Source organism: Suncus etruscus, chromosome 4 (genome assembly GCF_024139225.1).
Source record: "Suncus etruscus isolate mSunEtr1 chromosome 4, mSunEtr1.pri.cur, whole genome shotgun sequence".
In the NCBI taxonomy this organism is placed as follows: Eukaryota; Metazoa; Chordata; class Mammalia; order Eulipotyphla; family Soricidae; genus Suncus; species Suncus etruscus.
In genome coordinates, this window is record NC_064851.1 from 156,174,213 (window position 1) to 156,201,862 (window position 27,650).

At 40.4% G+C, this 27,650-nt stretch overlaps 1 protein-coding gene across 1 annotated transcript in view; it reads right to left on the minus strand.

The window, feature by feature from the left end:
- Window positions 1-13,653, minus strand: part of GRAMD2B (GRAM domain containing 2B) — a 126,324-nt gene extending 112,671 nt beyond the window's left edge. The window contains exon 1 of the mRNA XM_049771860.1: window positions 13,499-13,653. Coding sequence (XP_049627817.1) covers window positions 13,499-13,638 — 140 coding nt within the window. The 5' untranslated portion in view covers window positions 13,639-13,653. The remainder of the gene's footprint in view (window positions 1-13,498) is intronic.
- Window positions 13,654-27,650: the final 13,997 nt, after the last annotated feature.

Below are 27,650 nucleotides of genomic sequence, written 5' to 3' on the forward strand. Positions count from 1 at the left end.
GATAAGAACTTATTTGTATGCATAGTATTTTCCCATTTTAATGTGCCTATGCAAACAAGGAACAATGCCACATGGCATTATTAGCGCATATGCAGGCCGTAAGAACAAGTCCAACTATCCCCATGACATGGTTCAATCATAAGCATTAAACTGAGGGACTCTTTCACCAAAATTCCTTAGTGAACAGCTCACAAAGAGAAGAAAAGATAAAAAGTGGGTGAAATCGTCACTGTAAAAGAATATTTAGTAAGAGTTATAGCTATCAAAGAAAATACACATAGAGCTCCCATATGATTCAGAAATACTACTACTAGGACTATATCCTAGGAACACAAAAACTCCATGCAAAAAATACCTATGCCTTCATATGTTCATCACAACACTATTTACAGTAGCCAGAATCTGGAAATAACCCAAATGCCCAAGTACAGATGATTAGCTAAAGAAACAGTGGTACATCTACACAATGGAATACTATGCAGCTGTTAGGAAAAAATGAAATCATGACATTTGCTTATACATGGATGAGTGTGGAGATTATTATGTTGAGTGAAATGAGTCCAAGGGATATGACTATATATAGAACAACCCTACTTATTTGTGGTATACACGAAAAAAATGATATTAAGGTAATAATAGCCAGAGACAATAAAGACAAGGGACAGGAGGATCCACCCTTGGTATGGAGTTTGCCACAAAGAGCTCAGTGCAGTTAGAGAAGGGTCTATTATGACAGGGATAGTTGTAACATATAACTTTGGACAAGAACTGAGTGCTGAAAGGGAATAAGGTGACAATCATGCTACTCCTTCATTAATGATAGTGCAAATCACAGTGTCAAAAGAATATATAAGAATATATATATATTCTATAATATATAATCTTATATATATATTGGTTCTGGGGATCAAACCAAGGCCAGTGGTATGCAAGGAACACACACAAGAAGATGTGTTCTTGGCCAGAAGCTTAGGATAAGCTTGGCCTGAAGCTTGGCCTGAAGCACACGGATTACAACTCTCTGTACTGCCATCATGACTAGCAGGGAACACTAGCTGTATACCAAGCACTTTATGTCCAACCTTGATTAATAATAATCTCTATAACCCTATGATCGTCCCAATTTAGAGCTGAGAAAAGGAAGTCACAAAGACACTGAGTTCTTAAATGAGGGCGAAGGGTGTTTGCCAGGTGATTCCCCCTAGAGGTGATAGGAAGATCTTCATGACTGACTGGGAAATGCCATTCCCAGCCATACTTGTCCTTTTGCCTCTGTCCAGATACATTCAGGACAACTATCCTTACCCCGGGGCAGATACATTTCACTAAAACCCATGGACTCACTGGAGGTCTCAGAGAGGCCAAGAATGCTGGGTAGGACTCCCTAACTCTGCTCTTTCGAATAGAGCAGCAGACCTTTTTTGGAAACCGTAACCCCTCTGTGAAGCTCAACATGGCTAAGATGAGGTACTTAAATGTCTCTTAGATAGGCTTAGATAGGAAATTGACTTTTGGAAATAACCAAATAATATGAAGCTATGGGGACAGAGAGATAGTACAAAGGGTAAAGTACTTGCATGTGACTGACCTGGGTCAGATCTGTCACCCATATGGTCCTCTGAACTTCATGAGGAGTGATCCCTGAGTGTAAGCCCTGGCTACTGCTGGGTGTTTTACAAAAGCAAAGGAACAAACAAGCTCCAAATAATTTCGAGCCATGCTCACAGGCTAAATTGGTTGATGAGGTGGAATAATGCCACTTCAGTCATAGCTGGCTGTGTATTTGCTGCTTGAATAAATTTGATGGTCCTAATTTTGTCATGTGGCAACAATCCAGAAGCATTTCTTTTTCTGGAACTTGCTTTTAAGAAAAGTGGAGAACAAATGTAGTTAGATGATTACAGTGAAAAACCACCAAGGATTATGAGACAACATCTGTAAAAAGATGAGTAGAGCAGTGAGTGAAGGGAGGGAGTTGCTGGGATGGGCAGATGAGGCTTCCAAACTCAGGCTATTCCCAGATTTCCTCAGGCAGCTCCACAGGGATCAATTCCCAGAACTTTCTTTATAAATTATTTTTAAAATATAATTTTTATTTAATTATAAAAACATGATGTTCAGTATCATTTGCTGTTTTGTTAAATATGGAGGTGAAAGAGAGGGGAGAGGGTGAGGGTGAAGGAAAGGAGTAAGAAAGAAAATGATGTAGGTATGAAAAATGAACTGAATTGATTTTTTTTTATTTTGATTTTTGGGTCACACTGGGCGACACTCAGGGGTTACTCCTGGCTCTGAGCTCAGAAATTGCTCCTGGCAGCTCGGGGGACCATATGGAATGCTAGGAATTGAACCGAGGTCTGTCCAGGGTTGACTGTGTGCCGCCTTACTGTTGTGCTATTGCTCCGGCCCTACATGATTTTTTTTTTTGGGGGGGGGGGTCACACCCGGCGACACTCAGGGGTTACCCCTGTCTCGGCGCTCAGAAATTGTTCCTGGCGGGTACCAGGACCAAACAGTCATATGAACATTGAGTGAAAATAAAAAATAGACTCAAACAGCAAACCCAAAGTCAACAACAACAGAATCGATACCCAATCTACAACAAGCTAGACACAGAGGGGAGCAGTTATACTAGCAGTTGGAAGGCAAATGAGGGAGATATGGGATGCATGCTAGGAACAGGGGTGGAGGGAGAACAACAATCAAGGAATGGCCTTGATTCATTGTCACCATGTACCTTAAATATTACTGTGAAAGATTCGTAATTCACTTTGGTCACAATAAAAATTATTTAAAAAAAAATCGCTCCTGGCAGGCATGGGGACCATATGGGATGCCAGGATTTGAACCACTGTTCGTTCTGGATTGGCTGTGTGCAAGGCAAATGCCCTGCTGCTTTGCTATCTCTCTGCGCCCCCCTATAAATTTTAAACCTTTTTGATTGATTGGTTTTTGGGCCACATCCAGTGGTGCTCAGGGGTTACTCCTGGCTCTGTACTCAGAAATCGCTGCTGGCAGGCTGGGGGACCTATGGGATACCAGGAATCCAACCGGGTCCCTCTTGGGTCCGCCACATGCAAGGCAAAAGCCCTACCGCTGTGCTACTCTCTGGCCCCTGTTATTTGATTTTCTTATCTGTTTCTGTTTTTGGGTCACACCTGGCAATGCTCAGGGGTCACTCCTGGCTAAATGCTCAGAAGTCACTCCTGGCAGGCACGAGGGACCATATGGGATGCTGGGATTCGAATCAATGACCTTCTGCATGAAAGGCAAACACCTTGCCTCCATGCTATCTCTTTGGTCCCGATTTTCTTATCTGTTTTAATAAAAGCTTTTTGTTGCTGTTTTTTTTTTTGAGAGTGTCACATCTATTTGTGCTCAGTGTTTATTCCTGGTTCTGTACTCACTTATAGTAGGACTTGGGGGATCATATGTGATGGGAGGAATCAAGCTGAGTGGTTGGATGCAAAGCAAGTGCCCCACCTGTTGCATTATTGCTCCACTGATAGTGGAAAGGGCTTTAAGTTGAATTCATTTAAGACAAATTTTCACATGGCTTTGAAACTTCTTTGAAAAGGCGAGTAAAGACAAATGTAGTTGCCCAATCTGCACCCAAAATAGATTTAAACCAAGCTATGAAAAATGATGGGAACACCAACCATATGGTTAAAAGATAGCTAACTCAGGAGTAGAGAGGGTGCGCTGTGGCCCCATCCTGCTGAAACCAAGCCTGCTGCACCCATCACCTACAGTCACTGCTTGCCTACGGTCCTGCTTCACCACTCATCTAAAGCTCTCTGCAGAGAAATCAACTGACCAAAACTCCATGTATGCAAGTACTTGGCTGATAACAGCAGGACTTTCTAGGAGTGAGTGTGGGTACCCTCCCTGCTGCCTCTTTGCACTTCCCAAGACCTGGCAGTGAAAAGATGCCTCACAAAAGCCATAGTGCTACCAATAGTTCTTGGAATTCCTGGACTGCGCAGCTGCATTCACGACCACGCTAAAACTCTACTTTTGGTTAATAATGTCATCTCCATAAAGAGCATGCCAATGTGTAGCTGAAGGCACCTAATGTGCAGAAACAAATTAAGTAAAAGAATGATCACCTAGCAACATGAGCTTACGTACTAAAGCCTCTACAACGACTTCATTACCTCATTTTCAGAAATCTGCTTGTCACTGTACTTCTTTTTTTTTTTTTTTTGGTTTTTGGGCCATACCCGTTTGACGCTCAGGGGTTACTCCTGGCTATGCGCTGCTCAGAAATCGCCCCTGGCTTGGGGGGACCATATGGGACGCCGGGGGATCGAACCTCGGTCTGTCCTACGCTAGCGCTTGCAAGGCAGACACCTTACCTCTAGCGCCACCTTCCCGGCCCCGTCACTGTACTTCTTTTTAGCTTTTTTCTTCTTGTCCTTTTTAAAAATATTTTTTCTCCCACTTATAAGGAATGTATTATGGATTATAAATCTATAAATATATCACGATTAACTATGTCATTCTGTGATTCATACTCTTTAAATAAAGTAAATTAAGTAAAAAATAGTGAAATAGTCGAGGCAGGAGAGACAGCATGAAGGTAGGGTGTTTGCCTTGCATGCAGAAGGATGGTGGTTCGAATCCCAGCATCCCCTATGGTCCTCCGAGCCTGCCAGGAGCGATTTTTGAGCGTAGAGCCAGGAGGAATCCCTGAGTGCTGCAGGATGTGACCCAAAAAACAAAAAATATATAGTGAAAAGGTGAGTCAAAGATGACTGAGAAGATGGCTCATTGAGTTAATACACATACTTGGCTTGCAGGAGATCAAGGTTCCCTCTCCAGCACTGCATTGTCCCCTGGGAACAATATAGGGAGTGTCCCCAAATATCAAGTCAAGAACTATTCAACCATCAAATTTGAGTACTTCTGCATGTGGTCCAACCCCCTCCCAAAGTGAATCAAAGATTAAACTACTATTCTTTTTTGAAAATCAAAAAAATCACAACAAAATTCTTATAGATTTTCTGAAAAATTGAATGTTGTGAGCACTGAACAAAAAATGCTTTTCTAAAATTTGTTTCCCCAGAAAAAAAGTTTCAAAATTGCCAAACATGGGGGACTGACAATAGGCAGTTGCATATAAGCAAACTTGCACTTTGCTTGTGAATTCATTGTCCTGACCACCTTCTGCAGCACTAAGAACCCAGCATGATGTGGAAACAGATGTGGAAATAATGAGAATCAGGGGCAAGTGGACATCTGGAGACCCTGAAGATTCTATAGCTTGAGGGTCTTTAAGAAAATTTTAGATTAAAAATAAAAAGATAAATAAAATGTTAGGTATAAAAGTAAATATTTAGCCTGAGAGAGATATCAAATTACTGATTTTTAAAAGCTGGTACATTGCATAAACATTTCAAAATCCAGAAAAGAAATGCAACCCTGGTATACACTCCAATCATTTCTTACCTTTTTTGTTTTATGTTGATTTGTTTTTTGGTCACACCTGGCTGTGCTCAGGACATACTCCTGGCTCTGTACCCAGGAACTACTCCTGGAGGGGTTTGGGGGACAACCCAGGTTGTCCATGTGCAAGGCAAGTGTCCTTCCTGCTCTACTATCTCTCTAGCACCATAACAAGTAATAACAAATCAATCTCTCTTTTTTTTTTTTTTTTGATTTTGGGCCACACAGGGTAATGCTCAGGGGTTACTCCTTGCCATGCATTCAGAAATTGCTCCTGGCTTGGGGGACCTTATGGAACACTGGGGATCGAGCCCAGGTCCGTCCTGGATCAGCTGCATGCAAGGCAAACCACTGCACTATGGCTCCGGCCTTCCCCCCAACTCATTTTTTTTAAACACCTTGATTACATACATGATTGTGTTTGGGTTTCAGTCATGTAAAGAACACCACCCATCACCAGTGCAACATTCCCATCACCAATGTCCCAAGTCTCCCTCCTCCCCACCCGACCCCCGCCTGTACTCTAAACAGGCTCTCCATTTCCCTCATACATTCTCATTTTTAGGACAGTTCAAAATGTAGTTATTTCTCTTACTAAACTCATCACTCTTGTGGTGAGCTTTCTGAGGTGCTTGTCTTGCATGTGACCAAGCTGGGTTGCATCCCAAGTACCCCGTGTTGTTTGAGTCTGCTAGAAATGATCTCTAAGCACAGAGCCAGGAGTAAGCCCAGAGCACTGTTGGGTGTGGCTCAAAAACACCCTCCCAGAGATGAGAGTTTTTTCTGAAGCAGTCAGAAGGAGCCTTTTGCATGTTCAAACACAGAACAAACATGTGTACAAGTGGATGATAGGGAAGTTCCTGGTATAATTTGGGATAGAGCAGGCAATTAGTTTTCTTCTTTCCTGGCAGACCTAGCTGCTGGGGTATTTTATTATTAGGGTTTTAGATAATTCTCAGTTTCCCATTCAAGAGGCTTATTTATGTCTCTTTATCCCCAGAATTCTAACTTCCACAGCTCTCTCACTCCATTCTGGGGAATCTTCTTTTCTACTGACCTCTTGATGTTCTGTCTCTCATACTTTTCTCTGAGGCTGACCAGATTGGCAGATCCCACCACCCTGACTTACCCACTAAGAACAAACTGACTCCGTTTATTAACAGGTTGCCTCACACATGGGCACTCTTTATTTTATATCCACCCAAATGGTCCTGTTTTCTGCGACTGCAACCCCTTTTATCCTTGCTCCTGGAGAAGGTAACCCATTTAGGAGAACCCAGCTTCCTGCCAGCTTTGTGAGGTTGAACCCAACTTCTGTGAGGTTGAACCTAGTAAAAATATTTGAGCAGGACTTATCAACTACCAGGTTCCTGATTTCCTGCTATTGAGATGCTAGACAGTGTTCTGTGCATTTTCTATCAGTGGGGTGGGGAATAGGGGAGAAATGGATCTGACAAAAGGAAAGGAAAGAGTTGATGGAGGAAAGAAAAGATTGAAAGAATGCAAACACTACTTCCTCCATTTACTGGTTCTTGCTGAAGAGCAGGGCAGAGCAGAGCTGTTGGAGGCAAGGGGAGACACAAGAAGTAGTAGTCAGCAGAGTGGGTTGCCTTGGACATGCCACCAAGGCCATTGTTGACTGTGATTTTCAGCCTAGAGTTTTTCTCTAGACAGAGCACAGATGGAATTGGAGCAGGCTTGGGTTGGTCTCATCTTCCACATCCTAGCAAGTGCTACCTCATTTTTGCTGTTGATGGGGACTCAATGAAGCTCCTATGGTCTGGGAAAGCCTATGGCACCCTGTTCTACACACGTTTTTATTTTTATTTTTTTGATTTTTGGGTCACACCCGGCAGTGCTCAGGAGTTACTCCTGGCTGTCTGCTCAGAAATGGCTCCTGGCAGGCACGGGGGACCATATGGGACACCTGGATTCGAACCAACCACCTTAGGTCCTGGATCGGCTGTTTGCAAGGCAAACGCTGCTGTGCTATCTCTCCGGGCCCTGTTCTACACACTTGCCTCACTGCTTAACTTTCACTTTGTACCTTACACAGAAATTGACGAATATTCCAAAAAAAAAAAAAGGAAAATAATTTAATATTTGTTGTTAGTTTTGTGGCTACAGTGCTGGAATCCAGAGTCTCCCACAGGCAAACCTATGGTTTATTACTTGAGTCTTATCCCTAGGCCCTAAGAAGAAAATATTTGGGAAAATTTGTTTAAAAAAAAAACATTAGGTATCATGTATAATTTGTAGAATAAATTTCTCACAGCTTATTAATTCCAGATTTTTATTTGCTGAATTTATGAAACCATAAATTCATCAGAACCTTTCTAGTCAATGACTTATAAAGCCTATAGCAATGCATATTTTATTTAAGTCTGTCCAATGTATTATGTATTTTGGTTGCTAATAATTTTTTGTGAATTATGAACATTCAAGATTTTCACATAAAGATCAAAAAAGCAATGTATAATTTCAATAGCCTTGTATTAATCTCAATTAGAAAGAAATTTTTTAACTTAAGGAAGCAAGATGGAAGCTGAAATGTTAATAGTATTCACTTTAAAATCAGAAAAAAGAACACTCTTAGTATTACTTGCGGCCACACCCAGAGGTGCTCAGGGGCTACTTCAGGCTCTGTGTCCTGATGGTGCTTGGAGAACCATAGGAAGTGCTGGGATAGAGGCAGAATTAGCCACATGCAAAGCAAATGCCTTAATTTCTATACTATTCTATTCTATTCTATTCTCTCCAGTTCTGAAGTATTGTTTATACTTAATATTATAATGGAATAACAATTTTATAATAGCATGTTAAAATACTTAAAAGAGGGTAAAGATCAGAAAATTCAAAACACTTTAGTAAATACTATTCTCTACTAAGAAATAGCTTAAGAATCTAATTTAAGGGGCCAGAGAGATAGCATGGAGGTAGGGCGTTTGCCTTTCATGCAGAAGGACAATGGTTTGAGTCCCGGCATCGCCTGCTGGGGACAATTTCTGAGCATAGAGCCAGGAATAACCCCTGAGCACTGCTGGGTGTGACCCAAAAACAAAACAAAACAAAAAAAAAAAAGAATTTAATTTAAAACAATTTACAAATTGTCATTTTCTTACAGTATCAATGAAATAATGAAACAAAATGCATTCACAAATATAGTTCTATTAATCAAAGGTATAATGTAGCTAGTAATAAATCTGACAAATGACATAAATTTTTTTGTGTGACATACTCTAAACCTTTCTTTTTTTGGGGGGGGGCACATTCAGCAGTGCTCAGGATTTACACCTGACTCTGCATTCAGTCATTAATTCTGGCACTGCTTGGGGATGCTGGGAATCAAACCCTAGTTGGCCATGTGCAAGGCAAATGCCTTACCCACTATACTATTACATTAGCTCCTCTAAATCTGTCTTGAAAATATATTAAAAACCTAAAATAAAGGGCATAGTTTGCAAAATGTCAGATTTTTTTCAAATTGAGTCATAGATTCAAGAAAGCTTCAGTGAAAACAAATCTTACTCAACAAACATTCTGAAGTTGAAACGGAACAGGAAATGGTAGTCAAATACTTCTAAACTAGGTAAGAAGTCTCATCTTATCAGAAGACTTTTATTATGCATTGAGAGTAATTAAGACAGCAAAGAATTACAGAACTGATGAGGCAGACTTATAAAAAAGGGGGAAGCTATTAACCAATAATATGAGATAATTTTGTATGCACATAAAAATTTACATGATGTGGGGGTGGATGGATAGCATAGCAGGTAGGGTGTTTGCCTTACATATATGAATGCATGGGATCCCCAGCATCCCACATGGTCTCCAGAGCCTGTCAGGAGTAATTTCTGAGCACAGAGCCAGGAGTAATCCCTGAGTGCTACCAGGTATACCGTAAAAATCAAAGAAAAAAATGTACATGATGTTCCAATCATACAAGGAACAAAAATAAATACCCCAAATAAAAAGAATCCTGATTTGAAGAAAAATAACTTTTTTTTTGTTTGTTTTTGGGTCACACCCGGTAACGCTCAGGGGTTACTCCTGGCTATGTGCTCAGAAGTTGCTCCTGGCTTGGGGGACCATATGGGACACCGGGGGATCGAACTGCGGTCTGTCCAAGGCTAGCGCAGGCAAGGCAGGCACCTTACCTTTAGCGCCACACCGCCCGGCCCCCAGAAAAATAACTTTTAAATGAAAATAGTTTAAGTACATTAGTATGACCTAAGGGTAAAGTAGAGATTCTTAAGAAAAAATTGGGGCCTATTGTGTAAAATTGTAAAATTGGGGCCAGAGAGATAGCGTGGAGGTAGGGTATTTGCCTTGCATGCAGAAGGACAGTGATTCGAATCCCAGCATCTCATATGGTCCTCCAAACCTGCCAGTAGCAATTTCTGAGCATAGAGCCAGGAGTAACCCCCGAGCACTGCCGGATGTGACTCACAAACAAACAAAAAAAAAAGTGTAAATCATCAGGAAAATAACAACTTAAAGAATGAAAAACAAGAACAAGAACTTAAGCATAATATTGTGTAAACAGAGGTAAGGTGTCTGCCTTGCCAGCGCTAGCCTAGGATGGACCTTGGTTTGATACCCCAGCGTCCCATATGGTCCCCCAAGCTAGGAGCGACTTCTGAGTGCATAGCCAGGAGTAACCCCTGAGTGTCACCGGGTGTGGCCCAAAACCAAAAAAAAAATATTGTGTAAGCAGGCAAGTCACATTGGGATAAAATAATTGAACACCTATAATTAACAAATGTTCAGTACACTGAGTATTTTAAGAACATTTAAAAGAAAAAGCAATAACTTTTGCCTCTTCTGCTCCAAAGGGTTATATATTCACAAGCAGGCAATTTTCAGAGGAGGGAATAAAACTATGTTGAAAAGATACTCTTTGGCACCGCACCAAAGAACCAAAGAGATAGTATAGGAATTAGTTGAGTTAATGGGATGGCATGGACTTTGTGAGAACAAAGGAGGTCCATGAAGTCTTGCATGTGACTGTTCCCAGCTGCGTACTTGGCATCACATATGGTGGTGGTGTGATTCACTATCTGCTCAGGAGGGATCCCTGAGCACATAGCTAGGAGTAAGCTCCGATCATCACTAAGTGTAGCCTAAAAATGTAAGACCAATTTCACATATTCCAAATTTGGAAAAAAAAAAAAAAGAATGTTGACAATGAGAGTGTGGTGAGGGAATATACCTGTTGGTATAAGCATAAATGACTTAAAACCTTGGAACACAATTTGACATCCTAAGTTAATTAAGTCTGTATCTATGTCTCAATAATTCCTCTCTTGCACACAGCCTAGAGACACTCATGAACAAACACAGCAGGGGAGATAGAGAGATAGAGATAGGGAAATAGAGCATTGATTGAGTGAATGAAAAAAAAAGGAAAGTGAGGCCAGAAGGGTGTTGTAAAGGAAAGCATAATCATGTCATCCTACACCCCCCCTTTTTTCCTTTTTTTTTTTTTTGGTTTTTGGGTCATATTCAGCGGTGCTCAGGGGTTGCTCCGGGCTCTGCACTCAGAAATCGCTCCTGGCAGGCTCGGGGGGTCATATGGGATGCCAGGATTTGAACCACCCTCCGTACTGGATCCGCTGCTTGCCTCTGTGATATCTCTTTGGCTTCTTACTCCCCTTTCCTAAACTCTCCGTAACTTCTCATTCCAGTTTGAAAACAATTTAGAATTCTCTTCCTTCATCCTCTGTTTATCTCTCTGGTTTCATCAGGTGTCACTTTCCCCAAGTTCCTCAAGACACCAAGTTTCTCCACCCCAAGATAATGCTCCCTCTAGTACCTGCAGTGATCTGCTTCACCCAATAATGGCTGTCCAAATGACACTTTTTACAGCTTTTACTTGCCAGCCCATCTACATTTGTTTCCTTCATCTCAGTCTTTATCTCAGCCCTCTGTTGGTTTCCCATAATTACTAAATGCATCAATATTTGAACTATGTATTCATTCACTCATATTAAGCTTCATATATATATATATATATATATATATGACTGTATATATATATATATAGTTATGTCACAGTCATGTTCATGATTAGACCCTACACAACCTGGTAAATTTGTTGCTTAGAAGAATTGAATAAAAACACTACATAAATTGTATCTGTGTCTCTGGGGAGTAGTTAATTAATTTGAGAGTGTATTTTATTACTGCAGTTTATGGGATACATATAAGCCTCATGCATTCTTAATATTTATTTAGAAGTTAAAGAAACTTGTTCACTGATCATAGTTTTGGCCTCCTTTAGTGAACTTATATGTGCCTGAATGTTTCACTCAAAGAAAATGACTTTTCAATGATTTTATGCCTACTACATTAAATAGATTTTTCATCTAAACACTATACAATAACACCCAAACTGATTGAATATATATGTAGTATTGTGGGGTTGTTTTTAAAATAATATTTTGTTGTTGTTGTTCTAGGGATAAAACCTATGAGAGGCATGTGCTCCATGACTGAACCACACCACGATCCCTCAAATATATATTAAAAACAAAAACACTTAAAGATACTAATATACCAGTATATATTCAGTGCTGAATCTTCAAATATGAAATGAGGTCTCTTGAAGTTTTCTTTTGAATTTAGGTTGATGTAAGATTTTATTTTACTTTTAATCTATTCATATTTATTTAAGTCATCTGTAATCTATTTAAATTAAATTTGTATGCTTTATACATATTTTAATGGTTACTTTTTTGTGCTTTAATTTAATTTTCCCTGCTTAGAGATTGAACCCCAAAGAAAAGTTTGTTAATTATGAGTTTACATAAGAGATGGATTAAGAAAAAAAAAAACTGACTCAAGAAATGCTCAACAAAATATGGAAAGAACATAAGGTTTTTACATTTATAATCATGGGACTTGTGAAGTTGCTAAACAACCATGATTACAAGTAAGATAAACTCATTTTATTGATGGATGGAAAACTTAAGCTAACTTTAAAATAGATGTCTTATGCAACATTTTAAATAAATTCAAATTCTTGGTCTCTAAATTTTTTTTAATTATTTAGTTTTATAACATGTGAATTTCATTAAAGACAATGGGACTTATTCATTGTTTATTTGATTTTTAAAAGTTGTGTAATTGGGAAAACGATTTTAACTCTTGACTTTTTGAAACATGGTACTGTGTGAAAACCAGATATGGAGGCCATTCTTCTACCTTTACTTGAGAATTTTACATAAGAGTTTACACCAAATTTGGATGACAAACTTTCTCACTGACTCTTAACTGTCACAACATAAAAGATGCTAGGAAATAATTATCAAAGAAAATGAACAGTGGGGACACAAAATATTTTCATTAAAGAGAATTATCCGAGCAACACTAGTACAGATATCAATATTTGAATCTAAAAAGGATATATTCTGAATTTGATTCCAGCTGTCTAGAAACAAAAACAGGTAGAATACAGTGGGTATGACCCTTGCCTTGCAAAACACTGACCTGGGTTTGGTCCCAGATACCCCGGAAGGTCCCTTAAGCCCCCCCGCCAGGAATAAACTCAGAACAGAGCCAGGATTAAGCTCTGAGCACCTCCAGATTTGGCCCCTCCCTCTTCCAAAAGAAATTGCCTATAAACCATTGCATAGGTATGATCTAATGTTTTATTTTAAAGGCCCGGAGCAGGGAAACTATTGAAATACTTTAGTAATCATTTCAGCATTATAATTTAGGTACTTTGGACACCAAAGTCAAGCTGTTGAAGTATTGTATTGGTTTCTGGCCGAGCCTGCGAGTGAGTTAGGACCCAAGGATCTGAGAACCAGGCTGGTCTGTCCACACTAGTGGAGACCCGGGAAGGCACCAATTCCCCTCCGTGGAGCCAGTCTCCCATCTGCTCACCAGAACACCCCCTTGCTATGCTGCTATGCAGCTACGACAAGTGCACAAGCCCGGCTCCAGGTGTCATGGGTCCAGTGGGGCACTCCTCCTGTACCCAAAGGGAGCTCTCCAGCTGGCCAGGGCAGAGGTGGCCTTGAGGGGTCTCCAAGCAGGTACCCACCTGAGAAACACGGAGTTGGGGCTGTCAGTGGGGCTTCGAGGTTCCCTGGGGCTGCTTGGAGCCGTCCTGGCTGTCCTGGGGCTCACAGGGACCTCGAACCTGAAAACCAAGTCGCTGGAAGACATTCTTTTCTTCAACATGGTGCTGGCGTCTCCGAGGTAGGAAATCAGCTTAAAGGCTCATGTCCCAATCTCCCCAATAATGTGGAAAACCCCCCGAATCTCAGCTTTGCACAGGCACCACATTGCAGGAAGTACTCTCTCCCTATGAATCCTGGTCTAGCTGAGGTTACTGGTTTCTTCTTCTTCTTCTTTTTTTTTTTTTTTTTTTTTTTAGTTAATGAGTGACCTACAAAGTAATGAAAGGGTGGCTTTCATCCAAACCATGTTAGCTTCGAAGGAAAAGTAAATATGTTTGGGAAAAGCAACATTCCGTTTACTCACAGCATACCACAGAAGACGCTTGGGGAGAAAAAAATATCTACATATAAAACCATAAAGAGAACAGGTGTGGAGGCTGGTGATATCTAAACATAAGATTCAGGGATGGTTTTTTTCTAAGTCCTCGCTGAGCCTGTCTAACGGGGGAAGGAATGTGGATACCTCAAGGCTTTATACACACAAGAAATAACCAGTCCACCTGGTGTCACAGCCAAGCATGATTAGAGACCCACATGAGCTTTTAAGGCTACATTCCTTGGTCTGTGGGACAGGAAACTTCTGGAGTTCTGATGGAAGAGCCATGTAAAAAGTCAGAGGGTTCAACCTTTTTCAGCTTGTGTGCTTTGCTGGTAACAGGAGCCTGTGATCTATCAAAACAGCAACCATCACCACAAAAATAAACAAATAGAAAGTACCAGAAGACTGCTTGCTGACTGGGGAACCACTCGTTCCTGTGTTCTAAAGGTTGGTTCTGGCATGCCTGGCTCACAGGACAGAAGTCACATAAGAGAATGTGCCACGGAAATTTACCACTATCTGATGCATTTTTGTCACGGGTATCATTTGAGGCAGTCATTGAATGCAATGTAGGAAGTTCAGAAAACACATTTGCTCACACGCCTGTTCACTTTTCATGTTTCTACACAAGGGAAATAAGAAGAATCTGTCCCCAGCAGCTGTGTTCTCTCTGTGTGTTTCCCAGGTTAGTGCCAGGACTCTGGCGAATGCCTGGCAGAAGGGAAGCACAGCAGTTGTGACTATGGAAGATGGCCAAGTTTCCTGGGAAATCAAACTTTTTGCCTTGACCTCAGCAGCACTTTGCTCTAAACTGCTGATAACCAGGCAGGGCCAGATCCTTCCTGCTCCCTGTACAGTAGGGGTTGAAGACTTTTCAAATAGAAGAAAATGCCTGTAGATGGGATTTTACTGGTGCCTAACAGGGTCAGCAGCTTATCCCAAGTGGGTTTAGAATTTCCATAGTTTTCATGCTGATATCCTCTCCTTCCATGGCAGGACACTGTTCTCTATATCTCACCTTGCCCTTACCTCTGCTGCAATCATGTTGCAAAAACACTAAATAAACTAAACTACATTAAAGTGTTGAACTAAATAAATCAATCCCTCAAATCTTAAATAATAACAAAATGCTACAAAGAGGAGCTTTTCTTCCTCCTAAAAAGAAAAACCTGATCAACACAGACACCCATTACTGTAAAACATACTTGTTGCTATCCCCTGATGTTTTGGATTTTAGTTTGGGGTGATGTTTAACTTAAAATAAAATGCTTCTAAGATCATTGGGCTTTTGTTAATCTGGGAAGTCACATCTGATGGTTAGATCTGCACAAAGATCACTCCTGGTGGTGCTTGGGGACTATGTGGTGTTAAGGTTCAGACCTAGGTTGGCAGTGTGCAAGCACCCTATCTGCTGTATTATTTCTTCAATCCTGTACTACCTATTTTATATGTGTATATATGCATACATACATCATATATAAACTAAACTGTATTTAAGGCAATGTGATTTACAAAGTTCCTCATAATAAAGTTTCAGACAGATAATGTTCCAACATCAATCCTACCATTAGGATGATCTTCCTGTGTATTACCTATTATCTTTTGATCTGTAAATTTCTGCTTGATAATTTCATAATATCATTTTTAATTCTTACCCAAATGATTTTTTTTACAGGTGACAAAATCGCATCTTTTTTTTTTTTTTGGTGTTTGGGCCACACCCGGTGATGCTCAGGGGTTATTCCTGGTTATGTGCTCAGAAATTGCTCCTGGCTTGGGAGACCATATGCGACAGTGGGGGATCAAACCATGGTCTGTCCTAGCTAGCACCAGCCTTAGCACCACCACTCTGGCCCCAAAATTGCATCTTAAAAATGTTAGATAATTTAGTCAGAATGAAGTAATCTTAAGAGTGTGGTCATGCCAGAGTTCGTTCAATCACTCAGCAAACATTTATTGAGCTATTATATTCTAAAGGGAAAAAGGCAGATACAGAGAGATAGGTTGAGGTGCTGAGCACATGCTTTCCATGTGGGAGGCCCTGAATCCATTCCCAACACCACCTGATCTTTTGTGCAAACACCACTGGGTTCAACTACCACATGGAGTCAGGAATAAGTAACCCCTGAGTATTGCCAAGTATGACCCCTCAAACAAATAAAAAATAAATAAAGGGAGACAAGGGAAGTTGCATTTGGGTTGACTTAGAAAGATGGAGTTTCCCAAAAACTGGAAATTGAGCTCCCATATGATCCAGCTATACCACTCCTAGGAATATACCCTAGGAACACAAAAATACAATACAAAAATCCCTTCCTCACACCCATATTCATTGCAGCGCTATTCACAATAGCCAGTCTTTGGAAACAACCAAGATGCCCTTCAACAGATGAATGGCTAAAGAAACTGTGGTACATATACACAATGGAATATTATGCAGCCATCAGGAGAGATGAAGTCATGAAATTTTTCTATACATGGATATACATGGAATCTATTATGCTGAGTGAAATAAGTCAGAGGGAGAGAAATAGATGCAGAATAGTCTCACTCATCTATGGGTCTTAAGAAAAATGAAAGACATTCTTGCAATAATTTTCAGAGACAAAAGAGATGAGGGCTCAAAGTTCCAGCTCACTACATGAAGCTCACCAGAAAGAGTGATGAGTGCAGTTACAGAAATAACTACATTGAGAACTACCATAACAATGTGAATGAATGAGGGAAGAAGAAAGCCTGTCTAGACTACAGGCGGGGGTGGGGTGGGGAGGAGGAAAATTTGGGACATTGGTGATGGGAATGTTGCACTGGTGAAGGGGGATGTTCTTTACATAACTGAAATCCAACCACAATCATGTTTGTAATGAAGGTGTTTTAAATAAAGATATTAATTGAAAAAAGAAATATGGAGTTTCAGTCGAGCTCTGAAGAATTAGAAGACAATAGAAAGACAGAGCATAAATGGAGTAGAACGGATGAGAATCAGGGTGTGTTTTGAAATGAAGAGTTTGTGTTGTTGAGCGGGAGGTGATGAGTATATAGGATATTGAATTTCAAAGGACCTAAATTCCAGTGAGTAGCTGAAGCATTACTTTGACAGAATTGGGAATAAAATACTGAAGGTTTGTTTGATAGCCTTGTGTATGAGAGGCTTTGGAAACAAAGATGAGCCAGACCATGACAGCTGTCATTTTTTGAAATGGTTCTTCTAGTTAGGCAGCACCTTAGCACCCTAAGGGAGGCTGTTCTGAAGTAGTTGAAAAATATTGCTGGGTTCTTTAATTCTAAGGAAGTGTGTGTGTGTGTGTGTGTGTGTGTGTGTGTGTGTGTGTGTGTATGTGTGTGTGTGTGTGTGTGTGTGGGGTGTCACTGGGGTAGATCAAGGGATGCTGGTCTGCTGGGCAGGCCTCAGGCCAGGAGTCCGAGTGAGTTCCTAATCTTTGGGATCTGTTATGCTATAACACAGGTTGGGAGCAATTAAACTGAGAACATGATTCCTGGAATCCAAATTTACAGTAACAAAGGGAGCAGAAAGGAAAGAGGGAAATAAAAACAAAAATACAAAAAGAGAAATTGTGTCCAAGGTGAGACTGGATGGACTCAAATACCTTTATGAACCAGGAAGACAAAGAGAAGCCAGCAGAGAGGCTTAGGAGGAGAGTCAGTGTGGCCTCCTTAGGGAATGGGCAGAGGAAGAGACCCTGGCAAAGGGGAACACTCAACTGGGGTTGGTTTCCTGGATTTCACTTTCTGTTGTGGACTGCCTGTGCTCCTAGCCTGGGGACCATGTGGTGCAAAGGACTGAACCCCAGTTCCTGCATGCAAAACACGTACTCTAGCTCTTTGGTCCTTTTCCTGACCCAGGCTGCTTTATCTTTGAGATGAAAGATGCAGGACAGCAGGCTGTAAAAACACAGTTATCTGATCGCTTGGACTGACTGGACAAATTCTCTGTTCTGCAGGAGCTGGAGTAGCAACTTCCATTTTTGTGTAAAAATTGAAACTAAGAACAGGCAACCTTGAGTAAACAATTGGAAGTGGGATAATTATGTAAATATTGCTATATAAGGCATAGACACACCAGGAGGAATAAATCTATGACAATAACTAGAATACAACTAAAACAAAGGGTGCAGAGAGCCTTTTAAAGACATCTTCCACAGAAATATAGATTACAACACGAACCAAGCAAGACAAAGCCTCATAAAGAGCAAACAGTTTGGTTAGACCATGATCAAATAGTTCATTTTTCAAATATGCTCCAGAAGTATTTTTAATTGCACTGTTCTAGCTGAATGGTGTGAGATAAAGAGCCATGATCTTGGCTTCTCCCATTAGGAAAGTTTATTCTTATATTTGAACTTTGCTTTTCTACTAGATGAAGAGTTATTAGGTAGATTTGGCCCAGTGTTCTGTTGGGTCTTGAACATGTTGTCTAAGCAGAACTTCTTTTTCTTCTTTTTCTTTCCTTCTTCCTTCCCTCCCCCTTCTCTCCTCCCTTCCTTTCCCCTTCCCTCCTCTTCCTTCCTTCCCTTCCCCTTCCTTCCTTTTCCTTCCTTCCTTCCTTCCTTCCTTCCTTCCTTCCTTCCTTCCTTCCTTCCTTCCTTCCTTCCTTCCTTCCTTCCTTCCTTCCTTCCTTCCCCTTTCCTCCCCTTCCTTTCCCCTTCCCTCCCCTTCCTTCCTTCCCTCTTTTCCTCCTTCCTTCCCTCTTTTCCTCCTTCCTTCCTTCCTTCCTTCCTTCCTTCCTTCCTTCCTTCCTTCCTTCCTTCCTTCCTTCCTTCCTTCCTTCCTTCCTTCCTTCCTTCCTTCCTTCCTTCCTTCCTTCCTTCCTTCCTTCCTTCCTTCCTTCCTTCCTTGCCTTGCCTTGCCTTGCCTTGCCTTGCCTTGCCTTGCCTTGCCTTGCCTTGCCTTGCCTTGCCTTGCCTTGCCTTGCCTTGCCTTGCCTTGCCTTGCCTTGCCTTGCCTTTCTTATGGTGAAGAGTTTGAGCTACACACAGCGATGCTCAGGGCTTACTCCTAGCTCTGTGCTCAGGTGTTGTGCTCAGTCCTGGTGGTGTTCAAGGGACCATATGCACACCAAGGACTGAGCAGGATTGGCCAGGTAGGAGACTTCATTCCTCATGTCTTATAAAACATGTTTATCTGCCATTGCCTGAAAAATAAGATCTGGATGGAGAATTAGAACTGCAGTAGTGGTTTTATACCAAGTGTAGTAGGAAATTTGAAAAACCCAAGTTCTTACTTTAGCTCTGTTACTTGGATAAGTCTTTTCACCAGTCTTTATTGTATTTGATTAAAATCATAAAATAAGTTGAGAAATTTTAATTTAGTTCTTTTGAGGGGATTGCTACTCTTAGTGGTGGTTAGGGACCATATTGTGCCAAAAGCAACCAGGTCCTTCTGCATAGAAGTATGCACACTAGCCCTTTGACATCTTTTATATATTTGGGCAAATATAAGTGTATGCAAATCGGGGCCGGCGAGGTGGCGCTAGAGGTAAGGTGTCTGCCTTGCAAGCGCTAGCCAAGGAAAGATCGCGACCACAGTTCGATCCCTCAGTGCCCCATATGGTCCTCCCAAGCCAGGGGCAATTTCTGAGCGCTTAGCCAGGAGTAACCCCTGAGCATCAAATGGGTGTGGCCTGAAAAAACAAAAAAATTAAGTGTATGCAAATCAATATAGTTATAACCTAAGACTTTTTTTTATTAGTTTCATTTGGTTTTGTTTTGCAAGGGATTGAATTCTGAACCTCACCTCTGAGAAGTGTTCTATGACTACGCTATATTCCTAGAGCCCATTGTAATTTTTTTTAAAGTATAGAGCAATTTTAAAGTATTGGGAGACAAAAGTCCAGCAGGCAGGACTTTTGGCTTTGACATGGATGACCAGTGTTTCATTCTTGGCACATCAGATGGTCCCTGAGCACTGTCAGGAACAATTCCTGAGTGCAGAGACAGGAGTAAGTACAATTGGGTGTGATCCCAAAGTCAAAACAAACAAAAAGTGTACAACATAGTGGCACTAATTAAATTCAAAACGTACAATAAAGTTTCAAGTTATTTTATTTACTTTTATTTTGGGCCTCTCCAGTTCCCACTGGGACACTCTGAGTCTCCCATATTTTTAGATCTTGGACCCAGCAGTACTGGGCGGGAATCACCATTGAGGCATTCAGTGATTATCAGGTGGGGCATGTATTTGGCATGTATTGAACAGTTTTTGAAAAACATAATGAAAAAGCATTAATGATGAAAAAGCATCATTAATCCTCAGTTCCAAGATATAATTACAACTATTTTAGAATCATCAAACATATGTTTTATTCTAAAGGATTGTCACAAACAGTTTGATCATTCTGAAAATAGGTCCAACATTTGCTTAATAGGTTTTCATAATTCTTTTTTTTTTTTTTTGTTTTTTTGTTTTTGGTTTTGGGCCACACCCGGCGTCGCTCAGGGGTTACTCCTGTCTGTCTGCTCAGAAATAGCTCCTGGCAGGCATGGGGGACCATATGGGACACCGGGATTCGAGCCAACCACCTTTGGTCCTGGATTGGCTGCTTGCAAGGCAAACGCTGCTGTGCTATCTCTCCGGGCCCGGTTTTCATAATTCTTAAAGGGTCTTGCCTATCACAATTAGAAATGAACAGACACACTTGAGTTTCCTCCCCAGAAGTAGAACCCTTGGAGTCAGAGTACCTGGCATGGAAAACAGAAAGATACATGCTAGAAGAATCCTGTGGGACAGGTATTAGGATAGTTTTTTTTCTAAATGAGATATTTTTAATATTGGGCTAGAAACTGAATGATAAAAGATAAAATTTAAAAGCAAACAAAACCAGAAATGTGGCTTAAGTGCAGGAGCACATGCTCTGCATGAACATGATCCTGTCTTCAACCCCAGAACCTACATGACCCAGAGCACCTCTGGAAGTGATCTTGGTGGCCTTGAACACCACAGCTGCACCCACTGCAACAAGAAAATGGGGCAAACAAAGTCTTCAGAAAACACCCCCTAAAAATGCTTGACCTTAGGGATCTATTGTTTGTTCAGAGAGGGATGCTGACCTACACAAAGTTAATGTGCTGTTGGTAACAGAGCCAGAGCTACCCTCTAACCCTCTCTTCACTCTTGGCCTGGTAATCTTGCTCTTCTTGATACAAGAAATCCCTCCTCCTAGAGCTCTTGAAAGAATAACAATATGTCTGAGACTCCCAGGCAAGGTTTAATTTTGTCTGCTAAAGGACAAGAGAGGAACCCCATCGCATAATCTACTACTTTTATTTTTGATTGCCATTGTGGAAGGGGGAAAAAAATCTAACTCACAAGTATGCACTTTCTTAGATTCCAGCATTATTTCTAATATACAGTATAATTAAAAATGATCACTGAGGTATCATGGTTACAATAGTGTTAATATTTATGGTTTGATGGTCAAAGTTAACTGCACTTCACCACTTCCAAAGTGCACTTGACCCTCCACCACTGTCCCTCTGTTGCTGGTAATTTACCTTTCCATTCCCCTTTCTACTCTTCCTTTTATGTATAATAGTTTAAAATGTTAACCATTTTCTGATTTTTAGCAATTTCCTTTTCATATTTTGCAATTGAACGCTACTTGAAGCAGTATATATTTTACTGAAAATACAGATTATCAGTCAGGGATGGGAGAACACGTGCCTGGCTCTGACTTGGATCCTTGATGCTGTGGCCCTACAATAATGAAAATAAACAAAAACATGAAATGTCTCTGTGCTTGAATTTTTATGAGGCCATGTGAGAACTTCAATTTTTAAATCTGACACGTGACCTTTATAATAATATTTACCTATTAGGTTTGAAAAGTGAATTTGGGTATTCTTGTAGATAATTTAGTTATTCTTGTAGAGACAACAAGACTACTAGTATTTGTTGAACACTCACTAAATTATTTTCACTATTCCCAACATTTAAAATTATTATTTTTTTCTTGACCCAGTGATGCTCAAAGGTTACTCTTGGCTATGTGCTCAGAAGTCACTCCTGGATCGGGGGACCATATGGGATGCCAGGGATGGAACCCAGGTCTGTCCTGGGTCAACCATGTGCAAAGCAAATGACCTACCACTGTGTGGCCTATTTACAATTATTATTACCAACATTTATAATGATTGTTACAAATCTATATAATAAAATCATAGGACCTTATTTAAAGTAACTATAACTTCTCTTTAAAGATTTAAAAAATGGTGCAACACATAATTTACATAACATCAAATCCACCTGTTTAAAGCGGATAATATAGTGTTTTTATTATATTTACAGAGTTATGAAACACCCAATATTATCTAATTTAGAACACTTTCACCATCCCCCAGAGGAATCATGAACCCATAGAAGTTACCTCCTGTCTTTCATCCCCTTCTCTCTAAGAAACCACAAATCTAATAATATGCTTTCTGTCTCTACAGATAAGATAGTTTGTATCTCATATTTAGAGAAAGGAGGTACCTATTCTAGACATTTCACATAAAGAAGATCATTTTTATCAGTGAACTTTCGTAAATGGTCTCTAGTTTTATAACTGCATGAAATGCTTCAAGATCCTTCCATGCTGAATTAAAACTTCACTTCATTTACAACACAATACATTCTATTATGTGTTTAGGCCACATTTCATTTTTCATTCTTCTTGATTAATATTTTGATTTTCCACTCTTGGCCACATTGAAAAATGCTGTTATGGAAATTAGTATTAGTATTGGAAATTAGTATTTGTTCAGACAGGTAGTTGCAATTCTCTTGATTATATAACTAGGATTGAACCTGCTATGTTTAATTGTTTGGAGAACTGCCAAATTTCTTTCCAAAGTTGTTTCATCATTTTAATTCCAACTGATAATGGAGGAGGCTTTCAATTTTTCATATATGACTAACAATACAATTTTTTAAATTATGGCATGCTAGTAGATATAATATTACAACTCATTGTGAGTTTGATTTGTATTTTCATAAAGCAAACATCTTTTCATGTGGCTATTGATGATTTAAAAAAAAATCTTTTCATGGGGCCAGAGGGGTAGCACAGAAATAGGGCATTTGCCTTGTATGCAGCTGACCCAGGAAAGGGCCAACCCAGGAAAGACATGGTTCGATTCCCCGGCATCCCATATGGTGCCCCACCTGCAAGGGGCGATTTCTGAGTGCAGAGCCAGGTGTAACCCCTGAGCACCTGCTGGTGTGGGACTGAAACCAATCAATCCATCAAGTTAAAAAAATTTTTTTTCATTTGGAGAAAAAAAGCAACTAAATTCTTTGCCTGTTTTAAATTCAGTTATTTACCTATATATTATTGGATTACATTTTTTATATATCCTGGAACATGTATATGACTTCAAATACTTCTGTTTCATAATGTTTTGTTTCATTATTGTCTCTTCACTCTCTCGATGGTGTTTTTATTTTATTTATTTATATTTTTGTATTTTGGGATCATACCTGGCGGCACTCAGAAGTTACTCCTGGTTCTGCACTCAGAAATCGCTCCTGGCAAGTATAGGGGACCATATGGGATGCCATATGGGGTTCGAACCACTGTCCATCCTGGATCAGCTGCTTGCAAGGTAAACGCTCTACTACTGTGCTATCTCTCTGGCCCCTCAATGGTGTTTTTAAAGTATAAAACTTTTATATTTTGATAACAACCAATCTATTGGATTTTTCTTTCATGACTTGAACATTGGGTGTTGTATCAAAATAATAACTGCCTAATCCCAGGCCATAAAGATTTAATCCTGTGGGTTTTTTTTTCTAAAAGTTTTATAGTTTTAGTATTTACATAGTATAAGTATTTACCCAAGGCAATGAGGATTTACTCTTTTTTTTTTCTTTTTGGTAAGAGTTTTATGGTTCTAGCATTTATATGAGTGTGAGGCTTTGGATCCACATTCAGACCATTCTTCTGTGTGTTGTGACAAAGGGAAAAAAAATCTAACTTAATTCTTCTGCTCAAGGTCCAGCAATGTCTGCTTTCCTTGCTCTGCTTTTGAAAACCTTTTTTTTTTTTTTGGTTTGGTTTTTGGGCCACACCCAGCGGTGCTCAGGGGTTACTCCTGGCTGTCTGCTCAGAAATAGCTCCTGGCAGGCACAGGGGACCATATGGGACGCCGGGATTCAAACCAACCACCTTTGATCCTGGATCGGCTGCTTGCAAGGCAAACGCCTCTGTGCTATCTCTCCGGGCCCTTTTGAAAACCTTTTATGACTGAGTTGTCTTGCACCTTTCGAATGAATTACACTTAAATTCTGGGGTTTATTTATAGCTAAATTTACACTTCTTAAATTACATATATTTTAAAGTTGGATGTTTGAAGCGGAAACCTCATGCCCCAATCTCAGGGGACTGTGTGTGTGTGTGTGGGGGGGGGGTAGGGGCTAAAAGCAAATGCCTACACAAAAAATTATCCACACATGATTAAGAAAATAAAACAGGTTCAGGAACTTCCACACGCAAGCCTTCTGCCCCAGTACTAATACCAGCAAGCAGAAAACTCAGTAGTGGAAAACAGAAACCATCAGTAGTTTCTCCCTGAGACCCAAGGGCTCTATTGGGAACACAAAGACCACACCCAGAGGACGAGAACAGGTGGTCTTTGGCACCAATCCAAAAGGTGCTTCCATCCAATGAATGACAAGCACCAACAAAAGGAATTTTGTTAGAATTTTGTTGGATAGAGTGAAGACCTGTTATTCCAACAAATGTTTATTTGCCTCTATAATCATGATGATAAGAAATAATAGCCATAAAGACGTTTCTCTACAAAGCTTCAACATTTGGAAGAGAATGAGCTAATGTCTCTTAAAGGTAAGGCTGAAGAGATAGTACAAAGGACAAGGCACTTGCATGCTGCTGATCCCATTTCAATTCCTGACATTGCATATGGTTCTCTGAGCATCTCCAGGAATAATCTCTGAGTACAAAGCCAGCAGTAAGCAAAAAACAAAAGCAAAACAAGAGCTGGAGAGATAGTACAGCAGATACATTACTACAGGGAGGGTGCATAATAAGTTCATGTTACCATGCACACTGCTGACTCTGGTTCCACCCCTGGCACTTCACGTGGTCTTCTGAACTCATTAGGAGTTCTACTTGAGCACAAAGCCAGGAATAAGCCCTGAGCACTGTTAGGTGTGTTTCAAGAAACAAACAAAGCTAGCAAACAAAAAGCCAGGAGCAAGACCTGAGAATGGCTGGCGTAAGCTGGATCCATATAAAGAAACAGAAAAGTAGACAAAGAAAAAGAGATTTATGTAACAACACATTAATCTACAGTTAATTTATAGTTGATATAGTTGATCAATTTAGTGTTTGTCCTACACATTTTAAGACCTTGAAGATCAATTATAAATTAAAAATGAAGAAATTAATAATTAAAAGAAATGAAGTTGAACTGAATTCAGAACAAGTGACTGGGGTGGGGCTGCCCATGACAAGCCTGTTTTGAGAATTCAGCTCATCATGTCTTTCAGGATGTGAGTCAGGTAGGTATAAGCAGGTCATCTACCGAATAAATTACCTGGCTAATAAACAAATGAAAAGTATTCTGGACTAGCTATCAAAAACCCACAGAAAATTACCTCATTGGTCACTAGTAGCAGAGTTTTCCAAAGATCAGAATATTTGTGGAGCTGGTAATGATAGACTTAAGAACAAGATCATGCATGATACTAGAAATGATTCCCTAAACAAGCTGCCCTCATTCTGCAGAGAAGACAAGGCTGAGAGAACCATTCCAATGTTGCATAGCTTGTGAAGGACAAAGCTGAGAAGCAAACTCAACCACACGGGCAGCTCCTCCATAACTGCAGTGAGCATTGAGCTCAGGCCTAATGACAGGTCCTTTGAAAGTTCCTGCCTATAACCAGAGTCTGAATTCTACGACTTCATGTCTATGAAAATTCACCAGATCTGCAGGCCTTGGGTCATAGGGCTGGCCTACTGGCCATTGTAGACTGTTATTTTGGGAAGCTGGAGCTGAGTTTTGGTGTTTCTAGTAAGACTTTTATGGAAAGATATAAAGTAGTAGAAGGGCCTGTGAGATAGCGCCAATGTTAGACAACATGTCTAGCAATTGTGAGGCCTTAGGTGTAATTCTCAGCTCAGACTAAGCCTGCTGCCCCTAGCTTTACCAGCTGCATATTGCTAAGGATGACCCCTATGGACAAAAGGGGAAATGAACCTACTTACTGTGTAATTTCCATATGCCTGGCACTTTGTAGTAAGAAACTTATTTAATCCTCCTAATGATATTGAGAGCCAGGTATTAGTTTTCCTCGCTTTGGAGAAAACCAAACCCAAGCGACATAATTCCTAAGCCCCACACTCAGTGGAATGGCAGTGGAGTTGGAGTTCAGATGTGGGGCAGAGGAGTTCAAGTTTCTTATCTAACCAAGGTTACATGCTGTCTTCTGCAAGAAAAACACAGCATGTGGTTCCCTTTTGGTCTCCTCACCCCATTTACATCCATTATTATATTTTTCTGTTGCTGCCTTGCCTTATATACAGCATCTGTCTTCTCACTGTCCATTGTTCTCTTTCTTGCCCCAGATACATGGTGAGCCTAATCACCTTTCCATTAAGTTATTTATTTATTTATTTATTTATTTATTTATTTATTTATTTATTTATTTATTCAGCCACACCTGGTGATATTCAGGAATTACTCCTGATGATGTTCAGGGATTGAACCCTGGTCAGCCACATGCAAAGAAAGCACCCTACCTGCTGAACTATCTCTGTGGCCCTAAATTCTCTTTTAAAGCTGGGATTTTTGTTTGTTTGTTTTGTTTTGTTCTTTGGGCCACACCCAGTGATGCTCAGGAGTTACTCATGGCTATGCACTTAGAAATCGCACCTGACTTGGGGGACCACATAGGATGCCAGGGGTCGAACCCAGGTCTGTCTTGGGTCAGCCATGTGCGAGGCAAATGCCCTACCACTGTGTTATCGCTTCGACCCCCAAAAGATGGGATTCTTGAGAGATTTTTTGCTATAGTTGAAATTTTAGAGGGAATAAATAAATGACATTTTTCTATTTACTTCTACTAGATACCCCGCCAGGAGTTTCTAGAAAATTTGAACTAGGAATTAAAGCAACAGTTGAAAACACCAGAAGTCTCATCTCTAGTGTCTATTTACAAGGAAGTCCAAGAAAGTTAACCTTAGACCCAATGTATATCTAGAGATGAAAAGGAACTCAAACTAACAATGACAGAGTGAATAGGGATAAGTGTATTATAATCCTCATTTTTTTGCTAATGGGCCCAAATTGAACCCACCATTACAGCCAGACACTTTCCTAGCGTTTCTGAGTATTGATTGCTCTCTGTCCACTTTCCTGTGCTCAACTACTCAAGTTTCAGGAAGAACGAACAAGAGAAGCTGCAAACACTGCTGTTTCCAAGTGTTACACAATTTACCTGTGCAAGCCTGAGTTTCCCGAAAACTTCAAGGCAGGCAGGATCCTTTCTCTGTTTTATTCCCAAGTGCTTGACGACAAATAAGAACCACACCCAGGTTAGCAACTTGTGATCCCTTCCATATGGAGAATTTCTGATATTGAGACACATCCTCAAAGAAATGGTGGAGATGCAAAGCCCTCTTCTCCTCTATTGCCTCTTGCTAGTAGGTCTGAGACCTGTCACTCACCCCTCTG